This window comes from Brachyistius frenatus, unplaced genomic scaffold (assembly GCF_029030835.1).
Source record: "Brachyistius frenatus isolate BFR_SWC_R1_liver_20210118 unplaced genomic scaffold, ASM2903083v1 Contig_5, whole genome shotgun sequence".
NCBI classification, from domain to species: Eukaryota; Metazoa; Chordata; class Actinopteri; family Embiotocidae; genus Brachyistius; species Brachyistius frenatus.
The window spans coordinates 7,160,683-7,179,703 of record NW_027210604.1 but is presented as its reverse complement, the minus strand read 5'-3'; the positions used below and the strand labels follow the sequence as shown (position 1 = coordinate 7,179,703).

The window sequence follows — 19,021 nt, the reverse complement described above, 5'->3', positions numbered from 1 at the left end:
AGGCAGATATTTTTACAAAACACCACTTTTATTGTTGTCATATTGTGTCTAATGAGTCTTTTACAGAACACAAAACGTTTTGCTTCTCACATTTTGCTACAAGTTCAACATATTTTCATCCTTTTTCCTTCATCACTATTTACATTTTGAAAAGTTTTCAGAGAGACTTATTTAAACAAACTGGTCATCTGATACAGAGGGCGGGGATACTACAAGTGTCGAAATAAGTGCTTGCTTTGTGGGTACCTTTTTATTGGTGATGTATTTAGTGTTTAGTGGAAGTACATTTCCTTCTATGTAGTTTGGGGAGTTTGTAGATGCAGTTTACCAAAACCCAAAAAATTGCATTGCAGGCAGAACATGTTTCTCTGACACTGGATTTTTGTTATTTTTCTATAATTGTCTTCTTCCCTAAAACAGTGTTAATAGTGATGACTTTCTTCAAACCTTTAATTCAACTTGAACATGTCCCTCAATCCTAAAGCCTTACTCGTCTCACTCTTTTCAAATCATTGTAAAGATGTGACTAAACTAAGAAATATTGCCATAACATTAAAGGTACATCAAGTGAAATCTGGGACAAGGATTTTGTAGAATTACCATCAAAACAATTGGATATGGAGGTAACTTGCTCAAATTTGTTGTACCGTTAATTGTCCACATTCGTGTCCTCACACAATAATACCTTTTAAAGGGGCAAGACTGTCAGAGTATCTCGAAAAGTGACTCTGTGTCAGTGCAAGGAAAATGTGTCTCTTTAAATAATGGTAATTCGGAAATTCAGATGAGTTCTTTGGAAGATGTGTTTAAATGCACATCAGGCTGTGCCATTGGTGTATTGGGAAAGCTTATTCTCCAAGTCACAGATTCTCTTCTCCTGAGACAAAACTGTGGCCTTCAGATTCTGAATCTCCTCCAACAACCTCTCAAGTAACTCAGGCTAGACCGGAAGAGAAGGGACGAAAAAGGATAGAAGGAAAAAGGGAAACAGAAGAGGAAAGGAAAAAAGATAGTGACAGGAAGGGGAAATTAAGAAAAAAAGAGATGGGAAAATAGGTCAAGGACAGTGACGCAACTAGGGAAAATAAACCAAAAAAAGATGGGAGCTTTGGGGAAATAAAAGTTCTGGGCAGGTATAAATAGAAGAGAGAAACAGAAAGCGTTAAAAAGAAAGACATGTTTTAAAGAGTAATAATATAGTCAGATTACATATTACCTGTGCAACCTAAAGCTACAAAAATAGCACTGAACAGTAGCTCAAATATTGGATGTTGTGTATGTGAGCTTGGAACAACCGGTAGGATAAAGAACTTACCGGCAGACTGTTGGTGTCCACAGTGGACATGCTACGTCGGGTGGTGGGCCTGGAGTCCAGCACGTTCTTTTTTGCCACTTTTAGCTCTCGGCTCTTAGGTGGCACGTAGCCATCCCTCATGGACACCAGAATGGGATCTTCATCGCGGCCATCCAGCCACTCTTCTGGCTCCATGGCAGGATCAGGCCCTGCTGTGTCTGGGTACAGGTCATCCTGGAAGAGGTCCGACTGCGCAAGAGAGTTGGGGAGGGGGTGGAGGGCACTTGTAATGTAAGGGTGAGTTAATCAAAATTCTCTTCTGTGGAAGAGCCTAGCCACCACAGCAAGTCTGACTACCAACTCAGTTAAGTAAGGACAGCTGTAATGCAAGGAATGCAAAGGATTATTATTTGTAAAATCAGTACTACCTCGTGTGCACAATTTAGTATCTCGTGGCCACGATTTAGTAGTTTGTGCGCACAATTGGAATTTCTTTTCTCTCTATGGCCACTCCGGGGCTCCGTACTCCTGTTGCGAGCGAGAGATACAGTGCACAGAGCAAGAAGAAGGTCTAACCCAAATGAGCGTTAGAAATTTTGTTGCTTGATCATCATCATCATCAGTTCCCGAGTTGAACACGTTTTTGTGAGCGCTTGTCTGTGTGCACAGCAATTTCTCAATGGACATAAGCAGAGGGCACACAGAAACTTTTTGTGAAATACTGGAAATTGGTGACGGAGACCATTAAAATACTTCAGGAAACCATTAAAGCAATGAGCTGGGTGAGGTGTTTTGAGTGACATCCGCATTTCTAGGGACGGAACGTCACTATCCAAGACCGAAAAAGGCGCATCGGGTCGAAGCACAGGTTTTGTTTTTTTACATTTACAAGGCTGTGCACAGTGAATTTGACCCCCACGGAACAGAACACCGAGTTCTACTGTGACGATGTTCTAAGGCGTGAGGCAAAAGTATTTAGTGTAAATGACCTGAACTGTGGCGTGATGGCACCTGGGTTCTCCATCATGACAATGGGCAGCTCACACCAAATCCAAAACGCACAAGTTTCTTGCCCACAACAACAGCATTTCGCCGGATTTGGTTCCCTGCTGCTTCTACCTGTTCCCCAGTAATTTGTCACAAAATTTGATGTGCACTCTCTGCTCACGTTTCAGGTGCGTAAAACATCGCGGACGCACCCGGACCACTGCTCACAAAAGCATGTATAACTCTGGTGCTGATTTTGATCAAGCAACAAAACTTGGAGTACTTACTATATATATATATATATATATTATAGTTTAAGAAAATCTATAAAGATGCATCAAAAAATGTCTTCTAAAAAAAGTAACAAGATCTCTGTACTGCTGTAAATGTTCTCAGTCAAAGTCAAGAGTGTAGCAGAGTGTGTAAACTATAATCAATAGGTGAGCTGAGCTTACTTTTCTGGGCACTGTCATTGTGATGGGCTCACACTTCTTGTCATGCAGCTTGTATAACCTAAGAGGATGAGTCAAGAGATGAGACAGAGCAGAGAGAAAACAGGACAGAAGACACCCATCAGCAGTCCATTTGTCAAACATCTGTGTATGAGTATAAACTGTCTTACTGTAAGGGTAAATTTGGATGATCTCGGTCACATGACAGATAATTAATAACATATGGACATTTGAGACATAAATGCGATCGATAAAGTAGGACAAAATAAGTATTTTACCTTAAAATAGCTCTCGAGATACTGGATACTTTAAGTCCTGGATTTTATGAAAGTAAAAGTTGTTCCAATACAATTAAAAGTCCCTGTTTCCGTAACTGGTTTACTCTGTAATATCCCATTAAAGTTCAGTAATAACTAAAAAACACATTTCAAATATGTATAATTGTGCTAAATAGACATTTAATTGACCAAATCTTCAGTGATAGACCCTGAAATAACTACAACATATTTAAAAGTGGAGGGTGATGTATTGACAAATCATTCAAACCAATGGAACTCCCTAAAACACGAAAAGGACAACAAATGGCTATTAAGAGGACAGATGCTAAGAATTAGGCTTCATTGCCACCCTCAAGAAACATCTGTAGCTTTTACTGTACATCCCATCAAACAAATCCAATACCATTTCATGGTGAAAAAAAAGCTTTATAGCTGCTCTCATAGGTGATTTATTGCATGAACGGTATTTTACCTTGCGATCTCACATTTGCTGACGTCCACGCCTCTCTTGGGCATGAAGCCCATCCCTCTCTGGGGCTCCTTAGTGCTGAAGGTGTTAAGGTAGTGGACGTATGGCACCTCCTCTGTGATCTCAAAGTAACGGATACTGCTGTCCCCCTGCACATAGAAAAGACATGTAGAAAACACTTTTAAAACAAACAAGACATCATCATTAAAAAATATATTAAATTCAACACGTTGACAATTAAAAGGCCAACATTTTCCAACATAATTCTATGTCAATAAATCAATGTCTCTGTACCTTTCCACAGAGGTAGACCATGTTTGCATCCGCATCATAATATGGTAACAACACTCCATTACTTGTGTCCAACTCCAAAACTGCAATAGGCTCCTCAAAATTTGTCTGTGAAGAATAAAAACAATCCAGAAAGTCTGCATTTTTTGCGTACATATACATACGTGTGAATATATATCTGCAGCTTCTGGTATGCATGAACAGTGTGTGAAATGTAATGTTTATTACCGGGTCCCAGAGGCCGAGCTCTCTCTGGCTCATCCTGGTGAATCCTGTGGTGAAGATATTTCCATCCCTGGTGAAGATGGCTCGCATTGGTCGGATCCCCTCATGCGGAGCAAGGCGTTCCTGTTAGGACATTATTAGCGTTGTAAGCATCTGACAAGACCAGATTCGATCCCAGGGCGCATGCATAAATTGGGCCAGAAAAAACACAAATATATGTGAGCATATTTTGTCGGATCAACTTGAAATTTTGTTGGTGCACTCCTACTCTCAACATGTTTGGGATTAAAAGTTATCAAAAGAATTTGTTTTCGTCCAACAATGTGCCCGTGGTGTGGCGGCCATTTTGAGCGTCTCGCCATGAAACTACAAGTCACTGTAACTTTTATGTACATATTCTGATCTTCCTCAAATATTACATCTTTGATAACAGTCCCACCCTGAAGAAACCTGTATGGTAATATTCGCTCATAGTCAAAGCGCCCCCTACGGGCAAATGGAAACAAGAAAAACATTTAAACTGCAAGGTGCGATATGCAGGCCCTTGCATACTGCACGTCGGGGTCATATGAGATATAGCGTCCTAAATTTTTTTTTTTTTAAATGTGTGAATTCAAAGATTTAAAAATATATTTAAAAAAAAAATTTTTTTTACAAATTTCACAAATTTTAAAGTGAACAAAAATTCCCAGAGTTCAAAATTTCTGATTTCCAAAATTGTCCAAAATTTCCTGTTTCCTAATTTCAAAAATTACCAAAATTTCCACATTTCCAAATATAGAAAGTTTTTAACTTTTATTCCATATTTTGGAACGACATACTATAGTATGACTTTTTTTTCCCCATATTTTTGACTTTTTTTTTTATCATATTTCTGACAACATACTATAAGTATGACTTCCGTTCAAATTTTGTCAGGCAACACAGTAGTGCAGTTGTCAGCGTTGTCGTCTCACAGTCTAAAGGTCTGTGGTTCGATCCCTGCCTGGGACTCTCTATGTGGAATTTGCATGTTCCTGCATAAGTAAGAAGTAAAAGTAAAATATGTCGTCCAAAACATGGACGACTAACTTATGCATGTTATCATGCATGTAGTCCATGATGTAAAACAAACATCATGTAGTCGTAAATGTGACAAAGTCACACTCCAGGCAAGAACATGCAATCCTCCACAGACAGAGTTCCAAAGCCCCTGATCGAACCGAGTACTTCCTGATTGTGAGATGACAACGCCAGCAACTGCAAAATTGTGCTGCCTTTATTGCATGTTTGTCTGACTTACAGAACTTATATGACTTTTAAATATTTTATGGAAGAAAGCACAGTGGTGCAGTGGTTAGTGCTGTTGCCTCCCAGTCAGAAGGTTCCAGGTTCAATTCTTGCCCTTGACGTGGCTTTTCATCTAATGAAGTTAATGTCTTCCTTTCCAGGGAGAGTCTTGAACCTGGAACCTTCTGACTGGAAGGCAACAACACCAACCATTGCACTGTTGATCACTCTTCCATTATACGGTGAAAAGTTATAGAAGTCATAGAAGTCAAACAAGCATAAAAATAAAGGCAGCAAAATGGTGAAGTTCCAAGCCACCGTTGTCATCTCACAATCAGGAGGTTCTGGGTTTGATAGGGGGTCTGGAACTTAGTGTAGAGGATTGCATGTTCTTGCTTGAATATCATATTTTACATTATGACTACATGCATAAGTTAGTCATCCCTATTATGTATTATAAACTTTAATTTTATGGTACTAGTTTTTCAGGAACATGCAAATTCCACTTAGAAAGTCACAGGCAGGAATCGAACTTTAGACTGAGAGACGACAACGCTGACAGCTGCACCACTGTGTTAGCTTCCATAAGTTGAACGGAAGTCATGTCGTCAAAAATATGACTTTTATTCCATATTTTGGACGACATGCATACTATAGTATGACTTTTTTTTTTTTTATCATATTTTGGACGACATGCTATAGTATGACTTTTTTTTCATATTTTGGACGACATGCTATCGTATGACTTTTTTATCATATTTTGGACGACATACTATAGTATGACTTTTTTATCATATTTTGGACGACATACTATAGTATGACTTTTTTTATCATATTTTGGACGACATACTATAGTATGACTTTTTTTTTATCATATTTTGGACGACATGCTATAATGTGACTTTTCTTAATCATATTTCGGACAATATGCTATAGTATGACTTTTTGTGCACATTTCGGACGACATGCTATAGTATGACATTTTGTATGACAAAATGTTTCAAACTGCAAGCGGGGACACGCAGTCCCTTGCATGCTGCACGTCGGGGAGCCGGCGGCCCCGACCCGCTGGCTGGCTCCCCGACTTGCACCGTTGCGAGGGCCGCATATCCCTGCTTGCAGTTTTAATCGTTATTATTTTCTACTCACTCACCGCCACCACCTCCCTCTTGCGGGGGTCGCACACACGCAGACGTCGGTCTTTACAGGTGGTGCAAAACAAGCTGCCGTTTCGGTTCCAGCTGATGCTGTAGATGAGGTCTGGGTGGTCGTCCATGGAGAGGAGGGGTTCGCCTGTCCCCACGTTCCAAACAATTATCAGGTTGTCACTGCCTGATGGTTTTATGGAGTCAGACAAAAAAACAACCTGTTAATGCCTGTTAATCATACTCGCAGATTACTGTTACATTCGGTCCGAAAAAGAAGATGACAAGGATTTCAAGAAAACTAAGACATTAGAGTGTATGTTTGCGGGTGTGGGATATCCTACCCGCAGTGAGTAGTATGTTGCGTGCGGTGGGGTGCCAGCTTACGATGCCAACACGTTTGGAGTGTCCCTCCAGGACCACGACGGGGTCGGACAGGGGGCGGGTCAGTGAGTGATCTGGGATCTGCCACACCTGGAGAGGACACAGACAGTGTTGTGTGTCCTGTAATCTGCATAGTAAGCAAAACAATGAGTGGTGCGGAAAACTCATGCCTTAGGTACAATCTAAAATGACTTGCACCACCCATTTAATCTCATTGGTCACAATTACTACTGCAGCTTTATTTTCAATTTGTAAAACTCCATTTTTTTTTTTTTTTTTTTTTAATATGGACAGGTGTTTTGAGACTAAAAGACAAAATATAAAGAAAAGCAATTAATTTTATACAGTATTCATGCAAATGGTGAAAATCATCACATTAATAGATTTACTGAACTACTGCACCTCAGGTAGTAGATGTCTGCATCAAAGCTCAAAATAAAAAAGGAAAAAAGGTTTAAATAGAGATATTCAAATCGTTTACCCGTATTTAACGTTTAATCAATAAAATATCTGACAAAAATGAAACTATATTGAGACATCTTGTTAAAAGTTAACACTATAACCACATTGTTACAACAACGGCATAAAGGTAAATGTGACAGGAATAAAAAAATAAAAGGTTGAGCGGGAACATAAATTTAAAAAAACCTCTCTGCTCTGTTCCTTTTCTTTGCACTCACACATCACAGTCTTTAATTTTTCAATGAAATTCCGCACCTTGACGCAGACCTATGCTGGTTTTGGATTGTCTACTATGTTGTGTGCTAGTGGACAAATGGACAATCCAAAAGCAGTCTTACTGTGCAGTTCAGTCATTTTAACGGAGTCAGAATTTAACTGGTAGTGGCTGTTATTTCAGTAAAAATACATTAATACTGTCCCATAATCAAAGGGACACCCACCTATTAAAGTCCACACCTGTATGTAGCTCCAAATTTCCAAACATCCATTCAACACTGATTTGTAATTAAGCCTTTAGACTGTATACCAAAACTGCAATGGAGTGCTGAGTATTTTTTGTAATTTCTGTGCAATAATAGTATCCAAACTGGTCCTCTTGTTGTTTAAACCACCAAATTCCAAGAAACAATCCATGGAGAATGATTTAATTGTCTTTAAAGGTAGCTACAACCCTGAGCACAGTCCTTGAGTGTCAGAATACTTTCATATAAAATCTATATTTTATGCTATATTTCAAAAGCATACAGACATGAGCAGCTGTGATGGACTGGCGACCTGTCCAGGGTGAACCCTGCCTTTGCCCAAAGTGAGCTGGGATAGGCCCGTGACCCTGTTCAGCATAAAGCGGGTATAGCTAATGGATGGATGGACACACATGAGCAGGTGCTGCTTTATGCAGTATGATGTGCTTTTATGGAGTGCTCAGGAAGCACTCAGGATGGTGCCACAAAAACACAAACAATAAAACAGATTCAGGAAAAAAAAAATATTTGCATTAATGTCAGAAAATATTTTTAGCACATAGCTGCAATGTAATCTTTTCAGTTACATTACACAGCAGGTGATGATTGACCTGTGCTGAAGAGGACACGTTGATCCACACTCACACACATACATGAACACACACTCAGATGACACAATGATCAGTGTCTGTGAATTGAAGAGAATGACATCACAATTTTGGCCTTTCTGAAGCTCAGCTGCTGCAACACTGCCAAGACAGCTGCAACTGCCTGTCTGTGTGCTGGACACAAACAAAGCATAAGCACTCACACACTCACACACTCACTCACTCACTCACTCACTCATAAAGACTAACACACAGGAACTCCAACAGCATCCCAGCAGCTGCTGCCACAGAAGAAGCAGCAATTCAATCACTCGATGGCACAAAGATTCCTGCCATGTCACAGCGAGCAAGTGGTCAAATCTGCCGAGTGACAACTGTGCTGATGCACACATATTGAGACAGGTTGTCATAATACAAACGCCAAAATGTTATAATCGACACATGCCGACATACCTGGTATATGTACATTTGTGCACAGTACACACAAACACACACCATCGCGTGACTTAGAGAGCATATTATCTTCTGGAACCAAAGCAAAGCAAATGTTATCGATTTAACTGAATAGGTTTGCGATTTCCTCAAATATACTGATTGCAGAAAGAGACACATATGTTTTTAATATTAAGTCACAAAGTAATTAATAAAGAGCTTAAAAAGTACCACTTCTGCACTCTGTAACAATTTCATATATTGTCACCAGCTCAGATTATACTTTCCCTGATCTGATCTAAAGCCTCTCATAAAATGTTATGTTAAAATTCAAGTTGTTATTGAAGCCAAATATTCCATATCCCAACAAGTGTTTTATTTCCAGGTTGTGCTGCCATTGTAAAAGAGGAAAACACAATTATCTAAATTATAGCTGAAACATTTTTGACTAATTGATCTATCAACATAAAAAATAATCAGCAACTAGTTTATCAATTAATTGGAATAATATTTAAAGAAAGATTGAAAGAAACAAAACTTGCAGTCACTCCTCCAAAGTAAGGATTTCACTTTTTTACCCGTTTTATGAAATCCAAGGATCTTCGTGTTTTGGACTGTTGGTTGGACACAACAAGACATCCAAAGAGGAAATTTATCAATAATTGCAAGTTTAATCAATAATGAAAGCAGTTCTTTGGCTGCTACCTTAATTTAGATCACTGATTAAAAAAAAAAAAAAAGTATCCGTGGAGTTGTCATAGTTATATGTGATGCATGTGTCCTTATTTGTGTCAGTGGAGCAGCTCATCACAGTTACATCCCAAACACTAAACCTGGTTCTCATTTCCTACTTTTGGAGAGCTTCTGTTCTTTTTATAATTCATTACTGTCATAGAAGTTTTCTAGTGACGATTTCTCAGGTTCACGGTTTTCCATTTCTGTTTTTAATTTTGTGTTAGTACAAATCCACAGCAGCTCAGCGAGGAAACACTTTCAAGGGAAACAAAGAAAACAAATAACTTTGGACGATATCACATGATTTGTCTTGTTCAGACAGCTGATACTTCATATTTTCAATAAACTTCAGAGGGCGGACTAAGTATTTTGTCCCCCTTCACTTACTATACAACTGAAACTATCCTTTCGACACTGCAGAGACATTATAAAGTAAAATGAACTATGAACAGGAAGACACAGCATGTGAGAACACATAAACAAAAAAATAAAAGCAGATTAAAAAAAAAATCATAGCTGCCAAAAATGTTGAACCTATTATTCATAGTAGCTTCACAAATAATTATATTTCCATAAAAAGTTCTATTCTGACTGTGTGATGATTCATTCATAGTCCTGCAGTCGAGGCTTCACAGTGACACCTGCTGACTGCACACAGTCATGAGCTTCAGGGTCACAAACATCTGCAGTGCATCGCAACCATTTCTGAAAGAACTACTAGAGCTTCTGTTGTCCGTCTTGAGTCCAAAACTCCACAACAGCAACAGTACATATTTAAGGAAGAACTAGAAAGCTTGTCTACAATCCCCTCGCCATTCTATGCATTTATTGAGATTTGAAATATGTGACTTTCTCATGTTTTCACCATTATATTTGAATTCAAACTTCATTGTCAGACCTTACTTATAATTTCAGGGCAACAACAACAATACACACAAACGTACTCATCATTACTATCTATATCTATTTCATATTATATATACATGGACAGGCAGGATGCAGGGTTTGTACCTGCGTTATAAGTGACAAGGTTGGTCGCAGACAGACTCTGATCGACGTGACAAAAAAAAAAAAAAGATGCGTGAACTGATGAGGAGACGGATGATGCAGAGCAGGTGGGTGGACAGTCAGACAGTGATGTCTCATCTGATTCTCTTCACTTACTATTCACTTAACAGGCAGGAAGACGTTACAAACTCCAGCTGTGACGACCGCGATGACTGTGATTTCAGTCACCGAACAAACTCCTCTGCATGCATTTTCCACATCTCTCTCCCACTCAGAACTTCTTTTCACACACACACACACACACACACACACACACACACACACACACACACACACACACACACACACACACACACACACACACACACACACACTGTGATTACCATTGCAGTGCAGTCCTCCGAGCAGCTGGCCAGGATGTTGTCGTCATGAGGGCACCAGTCGATATCCAGGACGGGTCCAGAGTGGCCAATCACCAGCGGATAGTTCTTATCCACACGACCTGTCTGCAACGCAGAGGGCTGAGTTAGGGCTTGTGCATGTAGCTAATAAATCAATCACTCATGACAATGTTAAAAAAAAAAAGACAGCAGTAAGCAGCGAATTCATGATTTACAGAACAAAAACAAATCTCGATATCTCACATTAAAACCACGTGAGAAGTTTACAGGGAAGGATCAGTATTTGATGGATTTCTTAACAACTCAGATATCTGAAGTGTGATGCTGACCACACACTGCATTTTATATAACGTCAGATTACAAAAAGATTGTAAACCACTGGTTTTAATTTTTAAAAATGTGTTGTATTTTAGAACATTTTAATATTATCTATTTTGTCAAATCTTCATCTGAAAAGTTTCTAAAACAGATACATGTAGGGGAGTAGAAAAATACAATATTTCTACTCCACTCTCTATGAGGGGAAGTATAAAGTAGTATAATTAGTCTAAAGTAAGTGGAAATACTTATGTAGAGTACGAGTGCCTCAAAATCTTATTTAAGTACAGTACTTGAGTAAATGTACTTTGTTACTTTCCATCAATGGACAGTTTTAAGTTTAAGTTTTAAGACAGTAAAACTTAAAAAAAAAATGAATGATAAGTCCATATTTCTCTGTTCCTATGGTTCCTAACTTGTGAACATGTGTATCAGCTTTTGAGATATCACTCCCTCCAAACAAACAAACACACACACACACACACACACACACACACACACACACACACACACACACACACACACACACACACACACACACACACACACACACACACACACACACACACACAGTAAGAGCGGTGTATTTATAGTTGAGTGACGAGGCGTTGAAAGGGGAGGTTTTTTTGTGGCCTGTTGGGGACCCAGAAGGGGTAGAAGGAGGATGGAGAGCGCATTGGTGTGTATTAATAGTTGTTCACCATGACTTCAGTCCTATATAATAACGTCCATTTCTCAGGGTCTCCAAAAATCTATCAGTCAGTCTTGCTGTTCCTTTTCACTAATTACCACCGCTGATGTGGTGATGACCTCGTTACACCCACAACATTTATCTCAAAAACAAACAAAAAAGTTTTTTTCCACCATCTATGTGTCCAACTGTAACAGTAGCAATATCCTCATTAGGTTTAAGGCTGTTTAAAACATGAAGTGCACATATTAGACGCAAATATTACTTTTATATCATTTTTCAAAGATCACAGTATATTTCTGACAAAAAAAAAAATCAACATCTCCGCTCCACATTAAAGCAGGACTACGATTGGCAGATGTTCTTTGCAGACCGGCTCGAATGAAACCTGCTGAGTGGAGGCATCTCGGGGCAGGTCAACTAAATTTCTGCAGACTTGTCTGATTACAGCGGCGTCAGCAGTTATTTGCCAAGGTCCACCCTGAGCGGTGATTTGCAGATAACTGATAGACTGTGGAAAATGAGTAGTGTTTTGAACATGTAGCCAAATGTTCAAAAAAAGCAGTAGCTCAATGTGGATTTTTAGATTATGTTTATATCATGCCTAAACAAAACCCAACAATTCAGCTAATTTATCTTTTACAGCTCATAAAATGAATAAAATGTCATATAAATGATCAGTAATATATTTTACTCAGGTGGAATCACTGGAGTACCATATCTTAACATCATAATAAGCTGAAACATTATGGCACTTATCAAGATATTCACACAAGTTAAGTATATTTCAGCTTCCATTTGAACTATAAGGAAATAATCATCCTGGGGCTCCAGCAACTGTGACACGACAGTGACGCATCTCAGTTATAAACGTCAGATCTGTTTTATCCATTGCTTTTACGTTTCAGCAATTACTATCCTTCCCAAAGCTTCCCCAACACGGCAGCTGACAGCTAATATTTTCTCCTCCGCTGTTAGAAGAAAGTCATGTTAAAATCAAGCCCTCCCCCCAAAAAACTATTGTTGCCTTGAAAGCAAATTACTGCCTTCATCAGCCTTAAAACTGTACATGCTCCTGTACCCATTGCAACGCTGATACCATGACTTGACACTGATTAGTTTTGAAGATCAGCTTACTACCAGTCTTCCTGTGAATGGATACATTTCATTTAGGCTACCCTAAAGGCCAAAACATCACACGACGAGACAGATTTTTCTCTGTTAATTTCAAGGGTCTGGGGTCAGAGGAAATATTTGACCTCAGTATTGAGCTGCCTGCCAAACACTTTATCATGCACAGTCAACCCTGCTGGAGCTGCTTATAGCTCAGCATTACACAACATTCACAGACAAGCCTCCGAAAAGGACAAGCGCTCATCAATCTAAAGACGCCTCTGGTCATTGTGCATCAACAATATTGAGATATTAACTTTTCTGTAAGGTGTTTGTAGTTTGTAGTTTACTTATGTGCCTACGGTATAATGTGAACTTTTTGTTCCTTCTTACTGTTCCTTTATTATTAGATGGATATATTTCCTTTGGCAGAAACCTGATTTGGGAACTTTCACAAAACAATACACAGACATGCAAAGATCTGAACCTATTAGCTGAGGCGTTCCGGTGGTGGACAGACTAACGAGCCAACTGCCATCCATAGAGTCATGCTGCTAGTGTTGCTGTAAATGTATAATCTTCCCCAGAACACATCTTATTACTATCACAGTTGTATTTACAATCTTATCAAAATTCACTCTTCTGCTCAAAAACTCCCTGATTTCTGCCACACTTCTTCTCGCATGAGGCACATTTCATTTTTAATTTGACATATTGGAGTACCAGCTTCCTCGTCTGTTGAGCAAGAGGAATAATCACTAAAGACGAAAGATGAACTTGCACAGCCTATTAAGTACTGGTTCAAACACAGACACCTAAAAAGCATGTTAGACATTTTAGTCTGACATGCAGAGTTTATCATATTTTTTTTTTTATCATTTTGTCTTTTCTTCAGTAGCCGACATTAAAAAATAGTTTGGACCTTTGGCCTTACTGACCTTAAAGAGGGGCAGGACCAGAAAGGCTCCTCCTCCGCTGGATTCAACGATGACCGCCAAGAACTTTGGATTGACGGCGCAGAATGAGCTGTCCCACGTCACCTTGGAAACACGAATGTCATCGAAGCCCTGCTCAGCCTTGACCGACTGCCCGAAGACGTGGCGAAATTTACTCTGCCGCACAATGCTGCGACTCATGGCTGAGGAGAGTGGAGGTAGGTGTGAGGATGTAAAGGTGAAGAAGCAAGAGGTGGGAGGGGATGAGCAGAGAGTGATTGGAGGGTTTAGAGAAGAACAGTGAAAAGGAGGAAGATGAGGAGGAGGAGGGGTAGAAAAAGAAAGGTGTCAGAGGAGGGTCAGAAACAGGGATTTAAAGACAGAAAGGAGGTGAATGGTGGCATTGAAGGGAAAAGATGAAAACAGAAAAAAGGCCGGTGGTAAAAAAAATTAACTTAACTTTCACAAAAATTTCAGCATCATTACTTATCAAATCAAATATAACTAAAACTAGAATCACCGCAGGGCTTTAAAGGAACAGTGTGACTACATGCTGCAGCCTATATTTATGTTGGGCCAAAAGTGCCTCAATATATTTGATTACATAGAAATCATTAAGTGGTGGAAAAAATGGAAAAATAGTCTTTCAGCAACAGCACTGCAGAAAACAAAAACCTATATCATTTTAAAAATGTAAATAATCAATTACATCAAATATTTGACGTTGCCTAAATGTATCTCCTACTGTCAGTTTAGATTTAATTTTTTTTTTAATTTTTTTTTTAAAAGGCCCAACAATAAAAAATAAAACTGAAAGTTTAATTTGAATAAGCATACTAATTATTTTCATCTTTTGGAGTGACAAAGCAAATATGTTCACTTTCAATAGGAAGAAGAAATGTCATACTTTACAATCAATCGTGTTGGTTTTGCTGGCATTTGTTTGTAAAGTTGAAGATGACTCAGTAACTGCTTCAGTCTTTATTTAATTCAGACATGAAGTAACATAAAGTAGATCAAAGATTTTGTCGACATCACGATTTCTTTCGAATTACATACTCACTGTAAAACACTGTTAAACCAACAGCACAACAGGAAGATGATTGATATGGGCCCATTCATGCTGTGTGCATCCATCAATATATTTTTAATTGGATGTTGCCTATTTATCATTTTAATGTTGCACTTTTTGAATCGAAGCCACTCAGAAAAATGAACTCTGTAATGTGGTTTTAGGCTGTTTGTTGACTGACAACTTGCCCCAAGCAGGCAGAAGGCCGGCAGCACTGTAATCCACCAAAACACGGGGGATATTCTATAACGGTGCCTGCCATCAGGCTAGATATTAATAGTTGATTGTCCCACCGAACACTATGTGAGAGCCAAACATCAAAGACAAGCACTAAGACACAGAGAACAGATAAAAGACTGAGGGGAGAACTCGAGAGATACAATGCCCGTGTGAAACGACGTGGCCCAGCAGTTCAGTCACACCCATGAAACACAATCCCAATGAGACTATGCAGATTAAAAATGATCTAACGTCCCAGACTGCACTGACTTACTTAAGGCCAAAACTAAGAACCCAAATCTAAAGTAGGACTGCATCGGTCCCTGAAGGTTAATGATAAATGTGGTTCTTCCTCTTGTTTACAGAATGATTTGAAACTAAGAAGGCTCTCCACCTTGAAAATAAAGCCACAAAGAGCACCAGCTGAAGCCACGTCCTGATGTAATCTGTGCTTTAAGTGATGATACTTGACTGTCACGGCATTATATTTAGGCCCAAAGTGAACCTAAAGGACAGGGGTGACTAAAAACTGGAGTGATGAGAGGACAGGAGCTCTCGCTGCTTTCCTGGAAGCTCTCTTATCAAGAGATTTACATTCCGGTGACCACTTCAGGCGGGCCAACTGTGGGAGACATCAGGGCAAACATACCAAATTATACATGACTGCATATATTTTTGTATCGATAATGTGCTGGGGACTTGTTGAGGGTCACGATTTGAATTGTGTTTTTACACCTAGCGGTAAAGATTGCTAATGAAGAAGAAGAAGAAGAAGAAGAAGAAGAAGAAGAAGAAGAAGCTCTTGACTGCTATGACCTCCACATATAAATCAAAATCATCACGGTCTCGTCTTTTTTTTTCTTTTTTTTTGTCATTTCTATTGTGACATCTGATTTGATTAATTTGTTTAATTGAAACAAAGTAAAGGATATTTTAATAGAGCTCAATGGAAGTGGCAGAAATATTGATGAAAGTGATAATAAATTATGTTAAACGCGGAAAAATATTAAAGTGATCCTCCCCTGTCGCGCATGGCACAGCTCTGGAGAGTCGAGACAGAGCGAAAGAATGACACTGCCACTTTCCTAATATAGACATGACAAACTGCGCTGTCCCACCCGGGCCAGCCGCTCCTCCCACCCGCCTGCCGGATCCCAAATAGTCCCAGAATGAAGTGCAAGCTCACTCTGTGGCGCTCTAACGCCAATGAACTGGCTGTAAATGTAAGACAGCTATTGAGCACTGCCCACACAAAAGACACACGAACACACGGGGGACATAAGACTGTCAAGGTGCGCAGGAGGTGCGAGAAAGGGAGGAGAGGTAGGGGGAGGTTATTGAACAACTTGCTCCTTAAAAGTAGCCCACAGCTGCTATCCGGGGGGAGGTGGGGGCCTAATCACAATGTACCAGCTCCGTCTTTTTTTAGGATGTCTAAAGGTGGAGAACGCACCGATTCCTCGCCAGCAGTGCAGTAAAGACGCTGACGCACCTCTCACCTCACTGCAGCACCGGACACCGACACACACATACTCGGAAGGACAGTCCACAAAGACAGCTCACCTCAGGTTTTGGGAAGACCCCTCTTCCCTGGACAACTCTTGGTGTATCTGCTGTAGAGCCAAATCCTCCTCCTCCTCCTCCTCCTTCCGCGGCCGCTTTTATTCCTTTGAATTATATTCCCTGCGACCCGGGTGTCCTGGATTCGGTGCGTACTTACTGAGGAAGACGCACTGGAAAACTGAGCGACGCTCCTCGGCAGGGAAAGAGAGAGGGGAGAGCACCGGGGCAGAGCAGGGAGAGAGGAGCGGAGAGGAGAGGAGCGGAGAGGAGAGGAGCGGAGAGGAGCGGAGCGGAGAGGTGTGGGAGGGTGGGTGGGTGGGTGCCGTCTATTTTGGAACAGGCTCTGTCAGTAGAGGGAAACGTGACGCGCGCGGTTAAAAGAGGAGGGGGCCGCGCGTTCCCCTGTGGGGCGGTGGGGGGGAGGAGGAGGAGGAGGTCACTGTCACGACTGGTGGCCTCTCGGACGAACAAACAGGTAAATAAACAGCGCAGGTGTCCCGCATGAGCTCCCAGGTAAAGTAGCTTGTCGGTTTGCGGAGAGCAGCGTAGAAATAGAAAATAAATATGATTGGAAATTTAAAAAAATATATATATTCCAAACAGTTCCGCCATTAAGGTTTAAGATGTTCAACAATTTTATTATCGACTATTTTTTTTTTTTTTTTAACAGTTAGCATACTGTTTCTTCCCAAACACTTTCCAGCATAAACAACCTGTCGTGCAAATTAAAGTTTCTTAAAGTGACGCTCAGACAATTTATTATTGTACTTCCAAAAAGACTTGAGGCTTTATAAGAGACCAAGAGGTCAAAAGGCCAAGATACCCTGTTGTCAAACTCTTGGAAGACACTGAATCCCACGTTTCCCATAATGAAACTCAACGGTGTCTTTTATTAGCCCTTCCTTGACTCGTGTACACCCATGTCTTTCAGACTTAACACCCCCAAGTTTGTAGTCTTCCGAGTCCGAGGTGAAATGACTTCGGAGATGCCATCAGAGTCATGTCCTCAGACTGGACAGCGCTTCCCGAGTCATACTAACAATCACCGGTAAACTCATCTTGGTGAGTAAAATTGTGTGAATTTAAACAAATGTTCCTCTGATTAAAGGATTTATAAAAATCTGTGACTTCAACAATGAGAGAAACACTAAGTAGCCACTAACACAAGACGCAGGATTACTTCCCGCTGTTTGTTGGATAAACTGCCATCCACTGTCGTTTTGGGTGACTCCACTTTGCCTGCACTAGTACTCGGCGTGAATGAAGATGACCTTTGACCTTTTAGAAGCACCAGTTAAAGCCAACCAGAGAAAAAGCGAAAGGCTCCACTGAAGACCTCTGCACTTGTTGCATTAGTTAGTGGCCCAAGGAAACCAAAAAAAAAAGTATGTTTTCTTTTGTGTGTGCGACAGCAAAATGTTTCAATAAGAATAACCCACAACAACAAAACAGCACAAATGTCACTGTCCAAGGATGAATGCCAGTTTTAGTAGCGAGGGAGGATATCGCTCCTGACACACTGGTAGAATATTCACAGCAAGTAAACAGAAACTTGTGTAAAAGCTGAGCAGGACTGACATAGTTTGTGCATCTATGAAGAGAAAAATAGTTGTTTTTTTTCCCCTCTACTTTCATCTTTTTCAGTTTTTTTTTTTTTTTTTTGATGGTGCACATACAAGACTCATTAGCCCAGCTGTGTACGTCAACTGAGAAATATATCAATATTCAAAGAAACGATTGAATTTTTAACGCTTTCATTTTAGATTTTTGTTTTGTAAAATCTGCAACTTTCATAAGTAAAAGATTTGATTTGAACAATTTAAATAGAAACGTACAATTTGGCTTCACCTAAAAACTGTTCACAAGAGTATAAACAAAGTTTTCATCGAAACAACTTCATCAGTGATAAACCGTCAAATGTCGAGTGCAGTTTTCCAGGGAAGAGAGAAAATACTCACCTCACGGAAAACAAAGCGATCGCCGCGCTGTACTGCATGTTGCAGGCACAAATTAACCCAGGTGTTAATACATTTACTGCGAATGTGCTCTCTTGACACGGCACATGATTGCAAAATGGAGCTGAAAAAATATGATTGTAAACTAAAATTGAATTAATTACTAAACGAGAGGAAATTTAAGGATTTTCTACTTTTATCATGAATATCTTGGATCTTTGAACATTTCGTCAAACAAAACAGGTAATTTGAAG

The 19,021-nt window shown here is 39.9% G+C and overlaps 1 protein-coding gene across 1 annotated transcript; it reads right to left on the bottom strand.

Annotated features, from left to right (window-relative positions):
• Window positions 1–9: 9 nt before the first annotated feature.
• Window positions 10–16,826, bottom strand: coro6 (coronin 6). The gene is made up of 11 exons (XM_069719932.1): window positions 16,813–16,826; window positions 13,962–14,161; window positions 10,884–11,006; window positions 6,755–6,884; window positions 6,419–6,597; window positions 4,000–4,119; window positions 3,775–3,879; window positions 3,484–3,629; window positions 2,737–2,794; window positions 1,316–1,543; window positions 10–940 (listed from the first exon to the last, which is right to left on the bottom strand). Exons 2-11 carry the CDS (start codon window positions 14,157–14,159, stop codon window positions 818–820), a joined length of 1,410 nt encoding a protein of 469 aa, XP_069576033.1. The 5' UTR covers window positions 14,160–14,161; window positions 16,813–16,826; the 3' UTR covers window positions 10–817.
• Between the last annotated feature and the right edge of the window lie 2,195 nt (window positions 16,827–19,021).

What these genes read in the sequence shown, in the direction of transcription:
- coro6 (XM_069719932.1), bottom strand. Translation starts at nt 14,159, where the DNA reads ATGAGTCGCAGCATTGTGCGGCAGAGTAAATTTCGCCACGTCTTCGGG. An exon ending in TGGTCCTGCCCCTCTTTAAG is followed by an intron (nt 11,007 to 13,961) that starts GTCAGTAAGGCC and finishes TCTGCGTTGCAG; the next exon opens with ACAGGTCGTGTGGATAAGAA. An exon ending in CAACATACTACTCACTGCGG is followed by an intron (nt 6,598 to 6,754) that starts GTAGGATATCCC and finishes TAAAACCATCAG; the next exon opens with GCAGTGACAACCTGATAATT.